General features: G+C 37.4%; 1 protein-coding gene across 4 annotated transcripts in view; it reads right to left on the bottom strand.

Moving 5' to 3' along the window:
* LOC107840657 (chloride channel protein CLC-e) overlaps positions 1-24,883 on the bottom strand; it is a 30,368-nt gene extending 5,485 nt beyond the window's left edge. For 3 of the 4 annotated variants that reach the window (XM_016684588.2, XM_016684590.2, XM_016684591.2), the window contains exons 1-4: positions 23,949-24,747; positions 21,356-21,556; positions 12,811-13,277; positions 450-1,013 (exon numbers count right to left, since the gene is read on the bottom strand). In XM_016684588.2, the coding sequence (XP_016540074.1) occupies positions 450-1,013; positions 12,811-13,277; positions 21,356-21,556; positions 23,949-24,648 (1,932 nt within the window). In that variant the 5' untranslated portion in view covers positions 24,649-24,747. Of the gene's footprint in view, positions 1-449; positions 1,014-12,810; positions 13,278-21,355; positions 21,557-23,948 lie in introns of all 4 variants that reach the window. The other variant, XM_016684589.2, reaches the window with a different exon arrangement.
* Between the last annotated feature and the right edge of the window lie 378 nt (positions 24,884-25,261).

Below are 25,261 nucleotides of genomic sequence, written 5' to 3'. Positions count from 1 at the left end.
TCCAAAAATACTCCTAAATTAATTTTGAAATTCACATATTCCTTTATTTAACATTTGACAATACAAATGTCTTCTTCTTTTTTTTTTTTTTGGAGGGGGGGAATGGTAAGTCATTCATAAACAAGACCGAGTTGGCCATATGCAAAGGAAAAAACCAAAAGATAACCTACTTTCCTTTTTAATCCATTTCAAAAAGAATGCCCTTTACATTTTTTGGCAATACTTTAAGATTAAAAGGCATTTTGGTACATTTGACATAACTTTAATTTAGGACCACAAGATTCAAAAGTCTTCTTTATTTTCTTAAACTCCGTGCCAAGTCAAACTAGGTCATTCTTTTTGAAACGGAGGGAGTATATATAATCTTAAAATTCCAACATAAGATATATCCATCCAACCTCTTTTCCTCATTTTATTAGTTAAAATATTGAAATGTGCTAAGAAGCTACCTCCTGGCATTTTCCCTCTGCTCTTGGAAACTTGCTGTAATTCTGGATATCACTGAGTGTCAGCAGACCAATGAGAAAATTATATTCATCAACTATTATAGCACAAGATTGCTTCTCAGCTAGCATGAGAGATATGGTTTCCATTAGCAAGGTGTTCATTCGGACTGTCACATATCGCGTTCTCATGGCCTGTGCAACTAGAATTTTCCTTGCGAAATCATTTTCTTCATCATCAGATTCATAAAGACAGAGTGAACTCTCAAGTTTGCAGAGGTCACTCTCTTCTAGTGAAGGTTCCGCACCTGAAGAATAGGTTAAGCTAGGACGTTCAATGTTGGAGGAAGAAGTTCTGTGCCACTGCGCCATCTGGGTTGTTGCATCTCCTAATTTCTTCCTATCCTTTACTACCCCTTTCCTTGTTTGTCCAGATGTAACCCACGATGACAACCCCACAGCTCCCAGAAGGGGCAGAACTATGCGATAATCCTGGGTCAGTTCAAAGAGAAGCAAAACCGCAGTGAGAGGCACCTGACAGACACCAGCAAGAGTAGCAGCCATGCCAACCTGTTAACAATGTCTTCCGAAATTAAAAAGAACCCAAAATTGAGGTCAAACAGTAAGTTTAACAGTACAACTCATGTTGAAATAAAGAAATACACTAAAGACGTCAGAAAAGATTAACCAACACAGATGCTCATAAGCACAAGAGAACATCCATGAAATCCGAACAACACTGATGTGCCTGGTTTGGTTATGCTTTGACCGACTCAAGGTAAGTGATATTCTGAGAAATTTATATGAGTGCAAGAGGCAAATTACCTAAGAAGAAAGACTAAAGTGGTTGAGAGGTGGAAGAACTTATTGAATAAGAACCACGATGATGTAAACTAAGGAACTGTAGTTGCATCTTTCAACAAAAAGCGACTGAATCTCGATTCAACCTATATCCACAAAACAGATCGTTATCGGGATACAACTATACATACCTAAGGCATCGCAAATATGACAAATAAAGTCTATTATATCTTATGTTCCCATGCACTTCTTTAGGTAGGTAGCTGCTTAAGTTTTTATGCTCCTAAATTTGATAAAGTACACGTTCAGAGGTGGGAGGAAGAAGAAGATACCACTAACATCACCTAGTCAGATTGACAGGGCTTCGGTTGCCCCTACATTTGAGATTGTACACAGTACAAATAGAGGCGGATCTCAGATTTGAAGTTTATGGGTTCCTATAGTGACCTCAAGTTAATATACAATAATAATTGGGTTCTCAGTCAAATATTCATAGATATTTAGTAAATTTCTTGCTACATTTACAGAGCTTGTACTCTAGATTTGCCACTGAGTTTGGAAAGCGGAAGGAAGCAGCAGAAACCACCAACACACCTAGTCCAATTGACCAGATGCTTCTGTTCAGCTTGTGAGTCATGCAAAAGGTACAAGATTAGAGAAACGTGCATTATCTGAGAGTATGTGTATTCCATATTTTGCACCTGTAATGGATGCGATCTTCTGCATACTATCTTTTATTTTTTAATCATTATACAGTTTTCCCCTATAAATCAAGCCTGGAGGTCCTTGGTCTGACAATGGGCCCATTAACTGCTATTACCTCTAGTAAAGCTGCTTTTCTTTCTTGCCTACAACTAAGAGATTGCTTTTAGGCTTGGGAATCAATTCAAGCATCTATCTATATGTGCATTCTCAAGATAGTCCTGCAAACATTTTTTTTAATGTGTAAACATATTAATAGTTTTTAATGGTTTAACCATTATGAGTAGGTTTCTGTTGCTGCTTATAGTCTGTGCCATTGCAGGATGGTTAGACTCATCTCTCTGGGTCTGAGCACAGATTCTCTCTCTCTCTCTCTCTCTTTTATCAAATAAATATTTCATTGCTAATAACAATGCCATGTAGGCCATATACAAGCGGTATACCAAGAAGGAGAAACCTACAAAATATGGTTCTCATAATTCCGGGAGATATGGGACAATTAGCAATGAAATATTTATGAGTATGTTTCCGTTGCTGCTTATAGTCTGTGCCATTGTAGGATGGTGAGACTCATCTCTCTGGGTTCTCACAGTTCCGGGAGATATGGGACAATTTAACCCGCCATCCCCAGCCACACCCCATGTAACACCCCTCATTTTTCGAGCTAGAAATCGAACCGTCGTTCTTATGTACGTAAGCTCTAATTCCATGGTTTATATTTAAATTCATGTGTCATGATCTTTCTCCTAGTGTGTGAAGTAATTATGAGGTGAAAACGTTCATAGAAATGGCCTAAAACAAGTTGAGCTAAGAAGCCTTCATCCAAAAATTGGATGTCCGATTCTACAAGGTCAACTTTGAAAGTGTATAACCTTTGATGTTTGTAGAATTTTTCAGCTTAAGACCTACCAAATTGTAGATAATTGAGTTAGCTTTCCAACGATACCAATTTCGCCAAAATCTAATAACTAAGTCACAAGTTATAACATTTTTTGTAGGAGGCAGTATGCCACCGCGATTACACAGCGTCGCGGTGGCCCTTCAAACGGCAATGCGGGTCACGAATTTTTGTTTAAATTATGGAGGGGCAGTGGGGTCTTTTCCCACCTCAACCCAGATCGTAAAAACATGATCAAAGGCCTCAAATGGGGCATTATTTGCCCCCATTCTCCAAATTTTCTCTCAAAAAAATCCAAACCCTAATCCCTTCCCTCAAGATCAAGAATCAAAACCTTAAGTTCAAGATTCCAAGAAAAGGATCAAGATCCGGGTTCCATCTTTCGAATCTTATAATCCAAGGTACGTGGGGTTCATCCTAAAACTACATGGGCTTGTTGAAACACTCAAATATGATTTAAAGTTTATCAAGCATGAATTTATAAAGGGGTTTTGGAATCCATGATTTTATTATGCATCATGAACGTTTTGAGATATTGTTGTTTTGGCCTTTAGGCCTTTTCCCCCTTAAATTGATTTACACATATATGTATATGTATGAAAATTGAAATTGAAGATTGTTTGAGAGCACAAATTATGAAATCCCTCTCTTGTGATGAATTTGAGTTTATGATCTTATTGTGAATGATTTGAAATGCATGAATTATGGTTTGAAAATAGTTTTCTCAATATCATAGTGTTTGATCATGATTTAGAGATGACGAGAGGGAGTTTCTTGATATAATTATGTTCTTGTTTTAAAGAGAAAGAATTGCATGCGAATTGAGAACTTTGACATGACCACCTTGTGTATTTTGAAATGTTGAAAGAAGAGAATATCTTGCATATGGTTACATGAGTTTAAAGAAAGAGTCCTTTGAAATGATTTATTGATATGGTGGTTCCAAAATTATGTTTTGAAAACAGAGATTATACAACGCTAATAATGGCTCAGAGATGTGATTTGCAAGTCAATGGTATGACGATACCATACGTATGTATGCCATAACAGAGTTAAGAGTTTTCAGAGTATGTTTTCAGAGAATACATGTTTTTAAAAGAGTTAAAAATGGACTTAAAGAGGGTTAGGTGGTTACCTGAAGAAGGCTTGAGTTCAAGTAACTCTTAACCTAAAACCGTATTTGCCGATACGGGTATATTATTATTGTATGCTAGCGACGGCCCTGTGGCGTAGTAGAGACAGAGACTCCGACCCTTTCTTCAAACTTGGGCTGGGGGGCTTGGCTGCCGAGATAATGGCAGATTCCACATAGCCCGTGGAATTACGGAGTTGTAGGGTATACCACCTAGTCCAGAAGTAAAATAGAAATGTGTTACAAAGTCCAGATGATTTCTTGTAGAGTCTTTTAAATGTGCCCATGCGAATTTTACCATATGATTTATTTATGAACTATTTTAAAAATTGCTCTCATATATGTTGAATAAAAATTATTATTTTGGATTTGCTCTGCGTACCAGTACAATTGTATTGACCCCCTACCTTCCAGGGTCTGAGGCTCAATCTAGAGGTCCGGCTAAGCAGTAGAGTTTTCAGAGGAACAGACTGTGCAGTGGTGAGCCTTCTATGTTCCAGAAGGCCTGTTTATTTCAAACTATGTCATTCATTTTGTTTCGGGTCTACTGGGGGCCTTGTCCCAGTTTTCAGACAGTTGTCATTTGATCATGTAGTAGAGATTTCGCAGACTCGTTCAGATGTTGTTTAGTTGATATTGAATTTCATTTTTCATTGTTTAATTGAATTCATAGTATGACCATGATCTTGTATTAAACTGTATTTCCGCATCTTCCTTCATTATATGAATTTTGTGCATGACTACCAGATAGAGGAGGGCGTCCGGGCCTTCATGGTTCGGAATGCTCGTCATGGCTAGGGCCTCGGCTCGGGTCGTGACACCCCAGGTCTAGTTAACTAGAGCATGGGCTAACATAACCTGTAGGCTCAACATTGGAAAAACCAAAATAGACATGGGCTTGGCTCTGAATCCGTGCAAGAAATAAAGACACAAAAAGAATAATATTGAGATGCGCAAAGACAAGTTATTCAACAAAGGTTTGACAATAAGAGTTGTGTTAGTTTCATTTTTGGGCTATGGTTCTCTCCCTACAAGTTTCAAGTCAAGCACTTGAAAGAAAAGGGTAATGTTCTTGCAGATTTTCTTTCATTGATCATCCAATCATCAGACCTTACTCTAACTGGTAAAGTTGCTGCCATGTGATGGGTTCAAGCCATGAAAACAACCTCTTGAAGAATGTGGGTTACGACTGCGTACAATAGATCCTTGTGGTCAGGCCCTTCCCCAGACCCAGTGCGTAGCGGGAGCTTTAGTGCATCGGGCTGCCCAGTATAATATTTGCATAAGCGTCCTTCTATATTTGCCGGTAACCATTTAATCTTTCTTTAGCCTCTAATCTTTAACCAATTTTTTTTTTTGTAACTTGCAAGGTCCACATGGTTAAACCATTCCTTGAAGATAGGCTCAACTCACATTTTCCATCATAAACCCATAAATCTGAGGTGTAATAGTAGGATAACATTGACCTGAGTATGTAAATGATCTTCTAACCAGAACAGGAAAAAAAATAACATGGCAAAAGAATATTGATGGGTGTTTAGCATGCTTATGTAACTGGCATATCACATTGAGCTCACCTCAAACACATACCATAAAACTTTCTAAACAACCCGATCTCTACGACTCTCCTATACATATGATTCCTTGCTATTATTGCTACCATGTTTTTTTTTTTTTGGAAATTGGTAATTGTTTCTATTTCATTAAAACAATACATGGGTTGCACTGAAACCATATTTACAAAAGCTCTAAATCTACTATCTTATCCCTATAATAAGTCTAAGACATCAATGATAGAGACAGTGTCATTAGAGTATATCTGATTACACCAAAAACATAAAGTCAGAATGCAGTTCAACTTTACTTGCAACATACTGTTCTCTACATTCTCAAAAACTCTAAGGTTCCGCTCCTTCCAGATTGTCCACCAAATAGCAGCGGGAACTATTCTCCAATGTTCTTGTTCTTGGCATGAACTCCTGCTTCTTCCCAGCTGTTTAGAGTCTCTGTAATTTTCCTAGGCATAGTCCATGCTATATTTTTTAGATTGAGAAATATTCACCACAGTTGACTAGTGACCTTATAGTGTATAAAGAGATGGACCACTGTTACTTTAGTTTCCCCACAGAAAAAACACCTAGAGCACAATGGGATTCCCTTCTTCATCAGGTTATCTTGAGTCAGTACAGATTCCTTTGCCATTAATCAAACAACGCATGCTGCTTTGTGTGGGATTTTAAGCTTTCCAAATAAGTTTCCAGGGCCATCTGAGTAACTGCTGGTTTGTCTGGTTAAGTTTCCTGTAAGTTTTATTTACTCTGAAAGTCCCTTTGCTATTCCCTTGCCATTTAAGAATGTCTTGTCCCGTCTTCAGGCCATTAAACTGATTAATGGTGTTGAAAAAATCTGTAACTCTGGGAATTTCCCAATCATTGAAATTTCTCCTGAACTCAAAATTCCACCCTTGAGGCGTCCACAATTCAGCTATTGTGCTTTGCTGATGTACAACTAGACTGTATATGTCTGGGAATAAAATTTCCATCTTGCCTGCTTCATGCCAATCATTCTTCCAAAAATTAGTTTTAGCCCCATCTACCACTTCAATCTTGGTGTTGACTTTGAATTCATCCCATAACCTTCTGATCGACTTTCATATGCTGACACCATAAGGAGTAGTGACTTTCTTTGTCATCCAGTTATCATCTTCCTCATATTTGTTCTTGATGACATTGCTCCATAGGTTCTGATTTTCATTAGCATACTTCCAGAGCCATTTCATTCTGAGGGCTTTACTTTGATTCTTCAAGTTCTTGATTCCCAAACCCCCATTTTTCTTCTCAGTGGTCACTGCCTTCCATTTGACTAAATGATATCCCTTCTTTTCTTTGTTTCCTTGCCATAGAAATTTCCTGCTGATGCTATCCAACCTATTGATGATTCCTGTTGGTACAGGAAATAAAGACATCATATATGTTGGAAGTGCATCAACCACAGAAATAATCAGTCAGTCGGCCACCCAGAGAAAGGTATTGAGATTTCCATCTTGCTAACTTCTTCTCGCATTTCTCAATCACCCCATTCCAAATATCCAAAGACTTGGACTTTGCTCCTAGAGGCAAACCAAGGTAAATGGTAGGCAGATTACCTACTTCACCCCCTAAAACCGCCTTCAACATTTCTATGGTTGGCACAGCATTGACCAGATAGGGAAAGTTTTCCTCCAATGTAGACCTGACATCCCTTAAAAAATGACTAATATCAACGTCAAAATTCTGAGTTGTTCCTCTTTCGCATCACAAAAAATAAGTGTCATCTGCATACTGCAGATGTGTTATCTCCAGAGTTCCCCTTCCAGTTCTAGCAACTTCAAAACCCCTTAACCAGCCTTCTCTATTTGCGATCTTGATCATGTTGTTGAGTCCCTCCATTACAAGTATGAACAAAAATGGTGACAGGGGGTCACCTTGTCTCAACACTCTTTGTGCGCTAAAGAAACTTGTTGGAGAGCCATTTATAATGACTGAAAGGTTTATTGTTGAGATGCAGTAGTAGATCCATTGTCTCCATTTGTACCCAAATCCCATCTTCTCTAGCAAACTCATAAGAAATCCTCAATTGACATGATCATAAGCTTTTTCAATGTCAAGTTTGCATAGAATTTCTGGTTTTTTCGAACTCAGCCTGGAGTCAACCGCCTCATTGGCTATGAGGGCAGCATCCATAATTTGCCTTCCTTGAATGAAAGCCAGTTGTTGAGAATCCACAAGCTTTGCCATCATTTTTTTTAATCTTTCTCTGAGCACTTTAGAGAAAAGTTTATATATGCTACCTATCAGGCTGATAGGTCTAAAGTCCCTTAATTCTTTAGCACCTTTCTTCTTAGGGATCAAAGTTATGAAAGTAGCATTAAAGCTTCTTTCAAACCTTTCTTGCTCGTGGAACTTCTGAAAGGTCTGCATAATATCATGTTTCACCACATCCCAACATTTGATGAAAAACCCCATAGTGAAACCGTCTGGGCCAGGTATTTTGTCTATTGCACATTGCTTTAAGCAACTCAACACCTCATTTTCTTCAAAATTCTTTTCTAAATCTTCCATTTCCTCCATTGTCAGCTTGGACAATTTGTGAAATTACTGGCAGGTCTCCACTTTACTTCCTCAGAATATAACTTCTAATAGAAACTCACAATTTCCTCTTGAATCCTTACTGGATCCTGGACTAGGCTCCCCTGAATTAGAAGTTGATCAATATTATTGTATCTCTTATGTGCATTAGCCATCTTTTGGAAAAATTTGGTGTTCTTATCCCCTTCTTTCTGCCACAAGGATCTAGATCTTTGTCTTCATGATATTTCTTCATTCTTAATCAAATCCTCAAATTTCATGAGAACAGTTGCCTTGTCCACTTTTCCACTGATTCTTCTGCTGTTAGAACTCTGCCTATAGCAATGCTTTCCAGAGATGCCAATATCTCTAGTAGGCCCCTCCTTTGTTGCCCCAAGTTTCCCTGCTGACTTCTGCTCCACTTTTAATTTATATTTTAGGGCTTTTAACTTGGAAGCCAAGATAAAATCGGGCCTACCATAATAGTTAAAAGAACTCCACCACTCCTTTACTTTTTCCATGAAGCCTTCGGTATTTAACCACCAATTCTCATTAGGGCTTTTAACTTGGAAGCCAAGATAAAATTGGGCCTACCATAATAGTTAAAAGAACTCCACCACTCCTTTACTTTTTCCATGAAGCCTTCGGTATTTAACCACCAATTCTCAAACTTGAAATAACTCTTGTTCTTCCAGGAACCACCTTCAATAGCAATTGGAGAATGATCTGACACTAATCTTTGAAGGGCAACTTGCTTGAGATTACTGAAAAAGTCATCTCACTCTTGGGATACCAAAATCCTATCAATTCTTGAGGCTATTCTTTGATTATCCCCTTTGAACCATGTGTAGCTAGCATTTTCTAATTGAAAATCAATTAAATTCATATCTTCAATCAGGTCAGAAAAATCCCTCATGCCCTTTGTTCTTCTAGTACAACTTCTTTTCTCAGAGGTATATCTATCCACATTGAAGTCCCCACAAACAGCCCATGGTCCTTCAAATAGACCTCTGATATAGTCGATCTCCTCCCATACCATTCTTCTTTCCTTGCAACAGTTAGGAGCATACACTCCTGTTATATGGCAGTTGAAGTCCTGCAATTGTGCTTCAAATTTACAGGTGAGAGTGTCAGTCCCTACCTCTAGCATTTCCCCCTTCCATACTCTACTATCCCATAATAATAAAATTCCTCCTCTAGTCCCACTAGCCTCTAAAAATGCCATTTTAATACATCTTTCCCGCATAGTTGATTATCAGACCTGCGAAATCCCCCTCTAATTTTGTCTCCTGTACACATATGATATCAGCTTTCCAGTCCCCCATTATGCTCTTTACAATCCTTTTTTTGTCCCTGCTGTTCAAACCCCTTACATTCCATGATACTAGTTTGAATCGCATCATGAGATAGTCCGGGTATTTCTCCCCTTATCTCTACTCCCACCACTCTTGAACTTTACATCAAACGCCACGAAATTTTTAAGTTCTTTAGAGCCTTTATGTTTTATCTTTTTACATACCATTGCAGATTCCTGGCATCTTGCTTGTCTGGAGCTGTCCACTTGCAGTAGTAATTCCATGGCTTCTTCCTCATGTCCTTGAAAATCAACCCCCAGTAATTTCCACAATTTAAGCAAGGTATTTTTTACCCATGCAGAGACCTCCTTCTCTTTTTGTACAAGAAGTTGTTGTTCCTATATATGCAGTGGTTCTGCATCTTCAATCTCCCAGTCTTCAATGGAAATCCCTCCCCTGTGATCTGATACTCCAGTTTTTACGAGTGTTCTCATGTTCAAATCTCCTCTTGTGGCTTCTTGAATATTTGTCTCCTCTATGGCTTGCAAGGGTTCTTCTATCAAATTCCCAATAGAATTCAGCACTGTAATTTCCTGCGCTATTCTCTGTTCTGATGCTTGCACGACTGAAACGGAGATGTGAGATTTTAATTCTTTAGGAGTAAGCCCACCAGAAAGATTATTGTTTATAATCATCTGAGCTGGGCTTGTTATTTTGTTAAAAATAACAAAGCTTGCTGGATCAGGCCTATCTTCCTCTTTATCATTAAACTCGCTTATGTTGGGCCTAGAAAGGCCCAGTGTTGGACTGCATTATGTGATTCATGTGACACTCACGTGGAGATTTGTCGTTCGAACTAGCAGCTGTCAACAGACCCTCCCCCACGTGCTTCTTTGATGAGTCGCAGTGGTAGCAGAAGTTCTGCAATACCTGCTGGTCTGAGGCTTGAACTGCGTATTGTGGGACTGTCTTCTCTGATGGGTTTGCAAATTTTTTTCGGCGACTCTTCGAACCTCACTTTACTTTCCACCCATATCGGAAAATAATAATTGATCCCTCCTCTCGAGATTTTCACCTCTTTTGGTATATTTCTTCCGTCGTTAGCTACCAAAATTCTTGCCCACTTCATATGATTCTTCAGTTCAGTGTCTTCTTCCGTAGCAACCCATCCGCCACATATTCGACCAATTTCTACGAAAGCCTGATGCGACCAGAGGTGTAGGGGGACTCCCACCACTTTGATCCAAGTTTCTTGGGTTTTCGAGGAATTTAGAACACATCCTGTCACCGGGCACCACCATTCTAAGTTGAAAGCTATATTTTTCCACTTCCATTGACCTTGTATCGTCTGTTCCGCCATGAATCTGTTGGGAAATTCAAACAGGAACATGTCTCCGTATAGCTCATAAATGTTCACCCCGAAGGTCTTCTTCCACTTGACCGACGACCATCTTCTTATCTCAGATAAAGATGGCTTTTCTTTGCTTACCTTTTCCAAAAACCCAGCGAGACATCTGTTCAATAGACCAACCTCCTGTTTATGTGAAGTGGTAGCCTCATGATGGTCCTTAGCAATCCATTTGCTATCTCGTAGAGCTTTAGCGTATGGATAGTTGAGTTGGGTTATTCTTGAAAGATTTGTTGGAGCCTGTCTTTTGGAGGATTTAATGAAATCCTCGATCTTAAATGCTATGTCACACCAACCAGCATTCAGTACTGGTTCTGAAATGATGATAACAGATCTTCCCCCAGCATTTAAAGAGATGATACTCATGTACCTCCCATGTTCGTTATGTTTCGTACAAAAGTACTCTTCTTTTTTGTCAGCCAACTTCCATCTTCTAATGTTCTTTTTCTGATCAGTTGATGCTTCTCTTAACCAGAAGTAAATCTGCTCCATCACCTTACTGTTGACTGTAGATCTCATCATTCTTCGACTCCTCCCCACCCATTCATACCAGATTATTCCATTGGAGTTCCATCTAGTGATATCATAAAGTTTGAAACCAGCATTGAAGTATATTCTGTTCTCCCCCATAACTATTGAGGGAAGAGCTAAAATAAGAGAGAAGAGAACCAACTATCACAGAATGAGATAGCCGAGAAAAGTTGAGAGGGATGGTAGTTCTCAGGCGACCTACCGGAAAGACAAGGTTTGAAAATATAAAATAAAAAAATTGAAATTCCGACAGGGGAGGATGTCACGCGCCGGCGCGTGACACGCGTGGTGTCGGTATTTGAGGGGTTCTGGTGGCGCGTGCACGCGCGTGGAAGACTTTCTGCGGGTGACATGCGTGGTGTCGGTATTTGAGGGGTTCTGGTGGGGTGTGCATGCACATGGAAGACTTTCTGGGTCTGGGTTTTCAGGGTTGGGGTCGCAGGTGGTTGCTGTAGGCTATGTTGGAAAAAGATCGAGAAAAGGAGGAGGAAAAGAGAAGTTTCGGTGATCAGAAGGACCATCATGTTTTTATTTTATAAGTGATAGGATCAAGGAATTCCCAATTTGACCATCTAATAGAGAAGAAAGATAAGACAATCTAACCTTAACCCACAACAACCTAAAACCAACTAGTTCCTATGTACTTAAATCTTGTGGAAATAAATGATAACCCACGGGATTCAGATGGATTTACGACAGCACTCTTCCATGGATGCTAGAACACTATTTGAAAAAGAAATTATGGTGACGTGACTTATTCGGCCACCTTTGGTAAACTTAAACTCTTCATACATTATTACAATAAGAAGGCAGTTCAAATCAATTAGTCTAATCGGTAACATTAGAAATATTTATGCTGGAGTGCTCTAATTAAAATTGGATACATTCATTCAAGGGAGACAGATTTTAGATGTTTGCCTGATTGGAGATAAACCCATTGAATCTGGTTTAAGATGTTTGCTTGGAATTTTATGTGACGTTGATGTTCAAATGGATTCAAATGGTCATATGTCTTTTGAACATCAACCTCGTATGAAGTCATATAAAAACGCTCACATGGTCATATACCTTTTAAGCATCATCTTGAATCATGAATGTATAGCAAGATCATATATCATGGAAAGTAAGGGGGATGAACCACTTGAGTTAAATGGCCATCGTCTAGGTGGGTATAAAAGGGTGTAATTGTGGATGTAATGGTAAGGAGTGTGGGAGCGTGAGGTGGAGAGTGATTGGTGAAAGATGAGACACTTCCGGCAAGGGAAGTTCAGGCCAGTTTTCAAATAACCTGTGAGAGGTCTGAAAAATATTCCAGATGGAGATGCAAGGTAGAGATAAACTGACCTTGAATTTCAGATGTAAAAGACGGAAGAGGGGAAATACGTAGATTTGGGTACTAGATTCCCTTGCACTCCTCTTATTACTTTTTTTTAATAATAAATGCTCACTTATCCAGCCATGTAGCACTACTTCGGACAAAAGGCAAATTCATACCAGGCCATATGCTTGTGGGGATGCAACTTCCAGGATGGAAAGATGAAAGATTGGATCAGCATGAGAGATAATGTAGCTAACAATTTTCCCATAAGCAGTTCCAGTAGCAGCACCAATAAATAGAGATGGAGCATAGTAGCCTCCAACCAATCCAGAGGCTCGGCATAATGAAGTTGTTACTATTTTGACAGCTACAAGCTGGAGCAACAGATCAGCAGAGAGGCCTTTCACTAGTGGGCGAGATTCTAGCAAAACGTCAACATTCTCAAAACCCCGGTAAAGGATTTCAGGATATGCTAAAGCTACCAGCCCAACCAGAAGACCACCCAGCACAGGAAAAGCTGATTTTGGGACACCGCTGGTTGTTTGGATATTTTCCACTATTTGCAGCATAAATGATGTACAGCTTGATAATGCCACTGAAACTAAGCCACAAAAGATGCCCAGCAGAAGATAAAGTGGCAATTCTGAAACGGAGACGAACAATTAACACAATTCTACATGCCAAAAAAGAGTTCAAAACACATTTGGAATTACCACAGTAACCACACTAAGTAATACCAAGGACAGAAATGTGAGTCTAAGGTGATATCACATGGTAGAAGACCACTCAAACCCCGTTGAAAAAAAGAACAATAATAAAAGGAAAAAAATGCTATCTCCTTCTAGTAAGGTATGATAATGCTGTAGCCAAAATATTTTACTCTTTTGTTCACCAGTGATCTGAAAATTCCTTAGATAAATAATTCTGGATGAGTAATTACAATGAATTTATATATTTGGTTGAAGTTTTAACCACTTAAAAAAAGAATTTATACCTTGATTGACCTTCCAAATCGCCTAAAATAAGAGAGGAACATGTTAATGATAAGTCCTGGGACTAATTTATTGTGTTTTGGGAACATTCCGGCTATATGGGGATAACATTCCTTGTATTTGTTAGTTATTTACTTCAGAGGAAGCTTCCTATGGCTTCATCATAGATCACTTCACTTTGATTTGATGCTAACTTGTGGAAAAGCCATAGTCAGGAAATAAGCATTGATATATAAGAAGATAGGTTTGTTAGAGAAAGTTACTGCATTGGTTTGTAAGGGTTTCCAAAGTAGTTTAAATGGTCCTGGGCTACTCCATCCTTTGCTTCAAGGGTGTGGGTTGGATACTCGAATTCTTTTACACGATATCAGAGCCAAACTTAGTGAGCCCATTAGCACAACTGCTTTCTCTCTTCATCTTTTATCACTCTAGGCTTGTCTATTCTGCCACTAACATTGTAGTAGCATGTAAGTCCAATCATTATCCAAATGAGCCTACACTATCTCCCTTTATGCCAGACGCAATGCCGTTGAGCCTGCTCTTTCTCTACTTCAAACAAAACAACAACAAAAAAAGGCAAAAGGATCAATTAAATTCACCTATAAACTCTGGAACTGGGTAACATGTGTCGAAGGGTGTTGGAGAATGCTACACTTGTCGCTCATTTGTTGTGTAAGGTCTTACCTGGAGTTCAAATGCACTTGGCTACTCCACCCATTGCCTTAAAGTTTTAGGTTGGATATGCAAATTCTAGCACAAGAGTTATTAAAGTTTTCACGTAAAAGGAAAAAACAAAAACGAAAAGAACATGTTTTCATTCCGATCTTCATTTAGGTTAATTTTCAGTCCACAAATTCAAGAATATATTTCCATACCGAAAAGCCAACAAAACAAATATGTAATCTAAGTGAGCGTTTGGCCATGAAAACCAAATATTTTTCACTTTATTTGAAACTTTTAAAGTTAGAGTTGGAGTTGTGTCTAACCATACTTTTTGCAAAGAATTTTTTGGAATTTAAATGCACTTTTTGTAAATATGATTTATACCCCACAATTTCTAAAACCTAGCAAAATCACCCAACTTAACTAAGAGGGCATTTGAATTGGCTTGTAAAAAGGAACTTATAAGCTAAAAGCTAAAAGTCATAAGTTGGCAATGCCCAACTTTTGACTTTTGTCTTATTTGTTCACTTTTTTGGCAAAAAAATGAGTGCTTAAAGCACTTTTTAGTTTTCTCAAACACCACCAAAACTATAAAAAAAAAGGTGCTTAAAAGTCAAAAACACTTAAAAATAAGTTAATTCAAACACCTCTAAGTTACCTGAAGCATACAATCAAATTTGTGCTTAAAGAATAATATCGCAAAATAGATAGTTACATAATTCATTGATTAGATCCCCCATATAAGAGCTAAATACATACTATTACAAATATTTTTTCACTTTATTAGAAATTTTTGAAGTTGGAGTTGAAAATAGAGTTGTGTTTGGTTATAAGTTTTGCAATTAATATTTGGTTATTTGAATGTACTTTTCCTAGAAACATGAAATATAATTTAAATAGCGTCATTTAAATTAAAAAAAAAAAAAAAAAGGGGGGACAAGTTGAAAAGGAAAAAGTAATGAAAGTGAAAAAAGCGAAAACAAGGTCTCCGATATTCTCCAAATTCCAAATATAGCTTCAAGTTGGAATTTCATGCCCAAACAATAATTTTCAGATAAAGTGCCAAATAGGTCCCAAGTCTATTAACACGTTTTACCTCCTCTTCGAAGCATTTATTATTTTACCACCAAAAAACCCAAAAGACAGAGTCTTCTATTCTCCCTGTTGAGTTTTCTGTCATATCAGCTCGGAAGCTTCTTCTGATGCAGACACAAAAACAACCACTATGCTCTATTAAACAAGTTCCCACTTCCCATAGCTAAAATGTATGCTGAGAAAAGAAAGCTGAGAACAACTTGCAGCGAACTTAATAGAGTAGTGTTCATCCATCTGTTGTTTTATCTAATGGAACTTGGCGCTTCCTGAATGATATTAAGCCCTTGAATCTTCATTGCAACTGAATCGGTCTCTCTATCTCTCAATCCTCAAATTCATTCGGAAGAAGATGTTTCACCTAGTTTGGCATCTGTTGTGCAACTGGAGCGTCAAATGAGGCAAAATGTATAAATCTGGGAACTCAATTTTTAGTGGGCTATGACATACCGACGCATCATGCCATAATCTCAGCCCCATCCCTTCTCCAAATTTAGAACTGAGTGTTAGATACGCCATTGATTATAGGATTTAAATTCTGCTACAACCATATGCTTCTGCAGATCTTTTAAGTTTTAGACATATTTCAATTATCATTTTTCAGATCAAGTAAAAAATTTCATTGAATATGGCTCTCTCCAAATGCCACCCGATCCTCTATACAAATAGAAACTACATGGGAGCACCAAAAGAAAATAAGAGATCAGAGACTACTCTTTAGTTGAGCAAAGCTCATCTCCACCCCTTCAAAAGCTCGGCTATTTCTCTCTTTCCAAATGACCCACATTAAAGCAAGAGGAGTAACACTCTATGCCTTGTGATTTTTTCTCCAAACTCCACTCTTTCAGTTGAACAGCAACACCTTCATGGATCTTGGCATAGTCCAAGAAATACCAGACCATCGAAAATTACCCACAATAACCTCAGGGCTAGTTTGCAATGAAGTAGAATGTGATCCACGTCCTCGCCTGCCTTCTTACAAAGGAAACACCAACTTATGCCGACAACCTTTCATTTCTTATTATTCTATGTCGTCAAAATCACATCTCTAGCAACTAACCAAGTGAAGAAGCACATCTTCCTCGACACCTTGGGAATACAGGCTGAATCATGAGGAAAACTACCCTCCGCTCTCACCAAAAGCCTCTTGTAGAAAGAGGTGACAGAGACACTTTGTTAACCATAGAGATTGATAAGCTTTCTTTCTCGTGTTTTGAATATTTTTATCTTCATTATTGGTTTTGTATTGGTAACTTGGATCTTGTCAGTGAGTCTTCCTGTTTTTGATTACAACCCTTGTTATGCTTATGCGTGCACGATTACTATTCATTATTGAGTAAGTTCTAGAATCCTTTAAGTTAATATCATTCTTGAACGTTTTCATAGCTGATCCTAGGACTCGCCTATCTATTTCAAGCTAGTGAAGCAACAGCTTTAGGCCCCCAAATTAGGGGGCTCATATTTTTATCATGCCTATATATTTTAGTAAAATATTGACTTTTTCATGATAAAAAAGTAAACATAAAATCACAAGAAAAGATCTTTTTTATCCGTTGGATAGGAAGGTCAAAAGTTGTTTGCTCATTTAATGACTTTGCTTTTTACCTTCTTTTTCTTGGAAAATATTTGGAAGATTGAACACTTTTCCTTCTTCTTTTCTTTAGGCTTCTTTTTCCTTATATATAGAACAGATTTTTTTAAACCTTTTTCATTAAGAATTTTATTTATTTACTCCATTGTTTCACTTGCTCAAAAAGTGCAAAATTCTATTATTTCTAACAAGAGTTGGAAAATATTGTTACGTATTGATTTAACAAATATCACTTGTTGCTCTTTTTCAAATTTCAAGTTCCGAAAGAAGTATATCAAAGCAGTCACAACATATCGTGGAATCTATTCTTCAAATTTCTAATCAGATTGCATCATTTCATATTCTAGCCGGGGGTCTATCGGAAACAGCCTTTCTACTTCTTTAGAGGTAGAGGTATGGACTACGTATATCTTACCCTCCCCAGACCTCACTATGTGGGAATACACTGGGTTTGTTGTTGTTGTTGTTATATTTGTTATTTGTATTGTAGGTAGTTTTAATTATTTTGTTTAAAATTTAAATATGTCAACTAGAAAATATGAATCCGGCCATTCAAAACTCAAAAGGAGGAGATAAATCGATAATCTAATAACATTTCAAAAAGGAGCGAGTTTCTCCTTAGGAAAATCTAGGTCGGTGATTCTAATTGGTCCCTTTTCTACTAATAAATCTCTCAACATTGTATTGATATTAGCCCATTGACATGGATCATATATATTTTTGGAAGTGCAACTATTTAACTCATTCAAAAGTTCTTTATTTTCTTGAGAATCTTTGTCGGAATCGGATTTCTCAACAATTTCTTCTTCTTGAACTTTATTATCATCTAACTCAACAAAGTTAGTGACTTGTTCATTTAGAGAACCCTCTCCTATATTTTCAAGTTGTTGTTTTTTTATTGTTTGTAAAGAATTTATCAAGAGCTCCTTTTTGAGATGTTGTTAGATTATCGATTTCTCTCCTCCTTTTGAGTTTTGAATGACCGGATTCATATTTTCTAGTTGACATATTTAAATTTTAAACAAAATAATTAAAACTACCTACAATACAAATAACAAATATAAATAAAATTTAAAAATAAAATTAGACTATGAAATGATGAAACCTGATTAGAAATTTGAAGAATGGATTCCACGATATGTTGTGACTGCTTTGATATACTTCTTTCGGAACTTGAAATTTGAAAAAGAGCAACAAGTGATATTTTTTTAAATCAATATGTAACAATATTTTCCAACTCTTGATAGAAATAATAGAATTTTGCACTTTTTGAGTAAGTGAAACAATGGAGTACGTAAATAAAATTCTTAATGAAAAAGGTTTAAAAAAATTTGTTCTATATATAAGGAAAAAGAAGCCTAAAGAAATAGAAGAAAAAAAAGTGTTCAATCTTCCAAATATTTTCCAAGTTAAAAAAAGGTAAAAAGCAAAGTCATTAAATGAGCAAACAACTTTTGACCTTCCTATCCAACGGATAAATCTAAAAGATCTTTTCTTGTGATTTTATGTTTATTTTTTTAATCATGAAAAAGTCAATATTTTATTAAAATATTAAGTCTAAATATGTGGGCATGATAAAAATATGGGCCCCCCTAATTTGGGGGCCTAAAGCTGTTGCTTCACCAGCTTTAGGTAAAAGCCGCCCCTGCTTGAGATTTAGAAGGCATTTCCATGATTAGGAGGTGACCAAACTCCAAATGTTGATGGTCACCCTTCACAGGCAAGTCAACTCGATGGATGGACCTGATTCTTTATAATGGAGTTTGGGGAACAATGAAGTTTACTCTGTTAAATCTTTCTATGAGAAACTCCTATCTAGAGAGGAGGTCGTGTTTTCATGCAATGTAATTTGGATAGTGCCGGTGCTGAGGTGAGGGTGTTTTTTTCTCTTGGCTAGCTATTAGAGACATGATTTTAACGGCGGAAAATCTTTGAAAGCATAAGGTTGTTTGTGTCAACTGATGTTTCATGTGTAAAGAGACTGGGGAAGAATTGGATCATCTTCTCATTCATTGTGTCTTCACCATGAGATTATGGTGGGATATGCTTCGGTGGTATGGAGTTTCCTGGATAATGCCAAAAAATGTGAAAGATTTAATGTTTTGCTGGAGAAGAGGGATTAGGAGAAGACGTAATGCTTGGAATTTGGTCCCTCTTGTGTTGATGTGGGTTGTTTGGTTGGAGATAAATAGGAGAGCTTTTGAGGGGGTAGAGTCTAGTTTTTCTCAGGTGAGAAATAGCTTCCGGTCTCTCATTTACTTTTGGTGCACCCATAATATTCCGAGTTGTATAGAAGAATGGGTGAACTTTGTAGAGAACCAGATTTTGTAGATTCTTTACTTTTTGTTTTTTTCCTTTGTATATGGCAAACTCGGCCTTGTTTATGACTGAAATATACCTACCTTATCAAAAAAAACTATAAATGCATACGATGGCGATTTATCTAAAATAGGGTGTATCTTGAGCGTATCAACACTAATGCTGAATTCCAAGATACTGGTTAGTTAGAAAAGAGTTTGAATGTCTCATTCATTGTTATCATCCCTAAACGGGAGGCAGCTACGAGCATGAAGGATGATAAACCTATTAGTCTAGTGGGAAGCATCTATAAGATTATTGTTAAGGTGCTTTTCATTAGACTTAAGAAGGTGTTGGGTGAGACTGATTCTACCTCAGAGAATGCTTTTATGGAAGCAGACAGATTTGGATGCAGGTAAGTGGCAAACAAAGTGGTAGATTCAAGAAGAAAGCAAGGGGTGCCAGGTGTCTTGTACAATGTACAAGATCTTGAAAAGGCATACAATCATGTGAATTGGAAATTCCTAGATTCCATTATGCTTGAAATGGGGCTTTGGGGAGAAGTGGAGGAAATCGATCAAGTTTTGCATTTCTGTGTTGGTGAACAGTGACCCAAGTGATATTTTTGGGGGAGTTCGAAAGGTTTGAGACAAGGGATCCTCGATCACTGATGGTGATTATTGTAGTCATGTAAGCTCTAAGAAAGATGATGGATAGAGATGGCTTTGGCGCTATTTGAAGGGTTTCAACGGGCAGCTGGGGGTGGAGAGACAATACCAGTGCCTCTCTTGTTGTTTGCGGATGATACCATGGTTTTTTTTTTAATGCAATTGAGACCCAAATGGATTATTTAAGACAAATCATCACTTGGTTTCAGGCGGACTCGGGACTTAAAATTAATTTGAGAAAATGTGAGATTATTCCTGCTAGGGAGGTGGATGACATTCGATCGCTTGCTCGGGTCTTGAAATGTCGGGTTAGGGCTCTTCCAACTGCATATCTTGGAGTACCTAGCTTCGAACAAGGATTATACAGTGTGGAATTCGTTATTCAGAGGGTCGAGAAGAAATTAGCCGGGTGGTAGAAAAGATATTTGTCCAAAGACGAGAAAGAAGTGCATATAAGAGCATTCGTCCGAGCATCCTCAATTAAAACTTGTCTTTATTTCTTGCTCCAACTTCGGTCACTAAAAAGTTGGAAAAGATCAAAGAAATTTCCTTTGGGATGTGGCGGATGGGCCAAGTTTGACTTAGTTCAGAGAGTAGTATTCAGAAGGTACAGCATAAATTGAATTATACCGCAATGTTTTTGGTGTAATCTATTATTCCCCAAACGAAATTGTTTCTATCATTGAGGCTTTAGATTCAATCTAGTGATAGAACAGTAGATTTTGGAGATCCTTTGAATATATGGTTTCAGTACAACTCATGTATTGTTTTGTTATCTAATACAGTTACCAATTTCCAAAAAAGGGCAGGGGTAAGGCTGCATACGGACCCACTTATGGGATTACACTGGGTTGAAAATGTAGAGAACCTCTGACGCTAGGGATACCGAAGTATTGAATATTCGAATTAATTGGGACTATGACTAAATGGAGTGAAATGGATAGTGATGATTTGTGTAGCCGATCCTAACTAACTTATGCAGTGTTTTTAAGAACGAAAAAATGCAAAAGTGACAAGGTCCGTGAGGCATAAAGCAAAAGGCAAGAGTAAAGTGCACACTTCTTTGAAGTGAACGCACAAATGTCAAACATATATGAATTTAGTATTATAGGAATCGAATTGCAATTGAAAAAACTATTTTCAGCATCTAACATACAATAATGCAGACATTAGTCCAAGTCCTCAAAGTTGATATTCAAAGAATCAACCGCTTCTTGTTTGGATCAGTGTGCACATCATTGTTTGAGGCACACATTTCTTTGAAGCGCATGACTTCACCTATGAAGCGATCATCCCTAGCTTCAGATCGCTTCATTCCTTTAAGCGACGAAGATGGCTTTTAACAGCACTGGTTGTTGCTGTAAGTTGTACAAAATATATTTAAGATGCAAATTTGAGGGAACAAGTTCAAAATTACCCGTAGGTGTACGAAAATCATACGCTGGGACTGCAAATGCAGGTTCCGAGCCAAGACCAATTTCTGAGACTACAGAAGCTATAACGGCACTGAGAATAACCATTGAAGTCGTATTTATCAAGGACGAGGAGGACTCTGCAGGTGATGGCCATAACACAGATTCCACAGCAAAGAAACAACCCGCAACAGCAGCATTAAATCCTTTAAGTAGAAAACAAGAAGAGTCTCAAAGTGATACAAACAGTTTAATCATGGAGATAAAGTGACTGAAAAATTATTACAGGAAATAATTAGCAGAACAAGAAGTAAAATATTTCCAGAAAATGAATTCCTGCAAGACTGAAGATGCTTCCAACAGATAAAAGAAGAAAATGTTCATTGAACAACCACCAACAAATCAAAACAACCATAGAACAGGAACTACATTAGCTTATTAGCTATGAATAATGACAAAGAAATAGGTCACAATGACTGATCCAGAAAAAGAAATAGTTCACAACTTTTATCACTCATGCTTTTTTCTTTCCTGCAAAGCTTCCTAAGATGAGATTGCATTAGGTGACATTCCTTCCTTTGTTTTTTGGATACTAAATTCAATCAACTTCCATACTTTTTTCTCTTTCTTTCTCAGCAATGCTACAAATATTCTGAATTAAGTCCATAAAATCTTTGCCTCTAAAAGGATTTCTAATCTTCTAATAAACAGAAAAGACCTTTGGTATTGATCTTCCTTAGAACAGATCGACTCGACAATTGTGAACCATTTCATTCAGTTTTGGACTATTGATGTGAAATCACCATCTAGAAACAGCTCTGTATTGTTCTAGAATAACAGCAAATATTTTATTAAATGTATAATATATTAATGGCAATGCAAGAAGCATTATCTAAGACAGGGAAAGAATGGTCATCTTCCATCAAGACATCATTCCTGCAGACTCACCAAGTTCAAGCTCTCACAGTGCAAAGGAGAAGTGAGATAGGCATAGAGCATATTGAAGAAAGTAGAAACACCCAAAAAGTGTTCTATTAATAGAGGTACTACTTCATTAAGTGACTCAACAAAGATGGAGTAGCAGTGATTGGACTCATTACATTAGCAACTAGTTGATGGGCAGTCTATTCTATCTAGTAGCAAAATTGAGGATGTTTAGATGGATGTACTGCATACCAGGAGAGACAAGATAAGGAACAAGGATATAAAGGGCAGATGGGAATTGCCTCCGAGGTGGACAAGATCGGAAGGGAGGCTGAGATGCTTCGGGCATGTGAAAAGAAGAGCAAATGCCCCAATGAGGAGTGCGAGAGATTGGCAGTGATAGGCTAAGAAGAGGTAGAGGTAGACCGAGTAAGAATTTGGGAAAGGTGATTAGACAGGATATGGCACACCTTAAGCTCACTGAGAAATGACCCTAAGAGATCACGGAGGTCGAGGATTAGGGTAGAAGGTTAGTAGGTAGTCGAGGGATTTCTCTCTTTTTGGTATGGGCATGGTCCTGGTTTAGAGCACCTTATTTGCTCCCTCCTCTTCTTACCAGTATTATTATTATTCAATCATTATCTTATCCGTCAATTGTAGTACTACTGTTGTTTCTTTCACTTTGATTATATTTACTATTTCCAATGTCAATATTTTTCTTTCCTTAATTTTTTCATCATAGCGTCTTCGTCCTTGTATTTTTCAAACCTGTTCTGTAAATATTTTTCATGAGCCAAGGGTCTATCGAAACAACCTCTCTACCCCATAAATCATCTATGTTTCAATAGCCTACTACTACATAATTGGAAGAGACTTCAAGCAACTTAACTATGTGGTTGGCGTAAATGTCATTTGTCACTAAAGATAAAGATAATCATAGACATTATAAGAACTTACAATGACGATTGATTATATCTGATGAATTAGAAAGACAAAGAACGTTAACAATGCATGTATGGTAAGGTCAAACCTTGTGCATATACACATGAAATAACATTTTAGGACTAGTCAGTTTTTTGTTTGTTGAACTTTTGATACGTTGTGAAAGTTCACTGGTATTTTAGGTCCATACGCTGCTGGTAAGTGATTGGATTCTCACCTAAGGGAGAGTATATCAATGTACACTCACTTTTCTTACCTAACCTTCAATTTGAGTATTTTGCATCTGACAGTGACCTAATATTACACTTTGAGTTCATTTTTCATTTCCAGCTCAAGGATTTTTGGAAAATTTTACTTCTCCTATAGAGTAAGCCAGGAAAAAATATTAGCTTGCGAGAACCAAGAAGTTGTCTGGCTCAATTTTATTGACAGGGAACAGTTTGAAGATAAAGAAAAAGGAACTGGTTAGACAAACCTTCAGAAACATATCATAGTACTAGGCAGAACGTAGGCACTGAAAATTAATGTGCTAATTATAGCTGATATTGCAGCTCCCCCCGAAATCAAGAAGTAAGCTGCCTAACTGTTGGGTCACCTCTGTAGAATTTTACTGCTACTCTGGGGAGAAAGGTCTATTTATTGGTATTGTAGTGCTTAAGGGGTTCACCCTTTGTACAGGAAGGCTACACAAAAATATAAGAATATAGTATATAGTTGGAGAAGGAAGAAAACCAGAAGAGATTCCAGCAGCTGATCCAGCAGCCTTGAGAGATAGCTTTCTCTGAGCAGGTTTATCGAGCAGAGCCCCAATTCCTTTGGCAACGGATGCACCAATTTCAACACTAGGGCCTTCTGGTCCTAAGGAATTGCCAGTTCCTAGAGTGACACAAGCAGCGATTGTCTTTAAAAGTGGTTTCAAGACGGATGATGTCCAGTTTTTTTGGTCCTGGAGTGTGGTTCGGAAAGCGTTGAGAAAGCTGACAATGAGACCACCAGAAGCAGGTACTAAGATTACACGTTGCCAAATGAGGGGAAGGGGCTGCTCCCTTAACCATGAGGCGTCTCGTCCATCCCAACAGAATTCGCGTATTTCGTGGACCGCATAGTTGAAAAGGACGACACTGATACCGGTGAAGAGGCCAACAAAGCAAGCGGATATTATCGCCGTGTTGTCTTGCAGATTATCACTATCATCGACGACTGTAGTAGTACTAATATTGTCGTCGGAGCGTGCGGCAGGTAGAGCCCTAATACCTATACAAGATTCATTCTCTCTCTTTTTGTTTAACAGAAGAGGGAATCCTCCTGCTTTATTGTTACTACTGATACTGATATTAGGGCGGCGAGGGGATATTGTGGAGGAATTCAACAGAAACCAACAACTTGGACTGCAACCCGTACACAATGCCACCATCATTCTTTCAACCACCATTAATAAATCTCTCTATCACATCCCTCCTTTTTCTTATTCTACAATATTGCTGCATCACTACTTTTTTTTCCTTTTTTTTCTTTTTTTTTTAAAAAAAAAAAAGACTTCACCCGTTAATTAACCACTTTCATTTCTTTTCTTTCTGGATCACTTTTATTTTTAAAAAAAAATAAAAATGGAAAGGTCTTATTGTATTTTTATGGATGACTATGTTCAAGACTTAAATACGTAATCTATCTGATCACATAACCAAATTCTCATTATTATACAAGAGTTTGAGCAAAAGTACACACCCCATCGTTTGTGCTTCTAGGAGTCATTTGCTAGAGTAAATTAAAAATAATAATATATGTATTAATTTTATATATTATTAGCATCTTGTTTGATATATTTTTAGTTTATATATAACTAATATAATTATATGCTCTATTGTATATTAAATTATATATTATTAATACCTTAAAATCAATGATATTAGTAATGCAATGAATCTAATATATGCACTTTCATGATTATATACACAATTATTCCTTAAAAAATTTCTGCATCCTTTTTTATGGAGGATATTTATATTGTTTTTAATGCATCAAATCAAATACTATATAAAAAAATA

The sequence above is a fragment of the Capsicum annuum genome, chromosome 8 (genome assembly GCF_002878395.1).
Source record: "Capsicum annuum cultivar UCD-10X-F1 chromosome 8, UCD10Xv1.1, whole genome shotgun sequence".
In the NCBI taxonomy this organism is placed as follows: Eukaryota; Viridiplantae; Streptophyta; class Magnoliopsida; order Solanales; family Solanaceae; genus Capsicum; species Capsicum annuum.
Note: the sequence above shows the minus strand (reverse complement) of the source record. Positions and strands in the feature narration are given on the sequence as shown.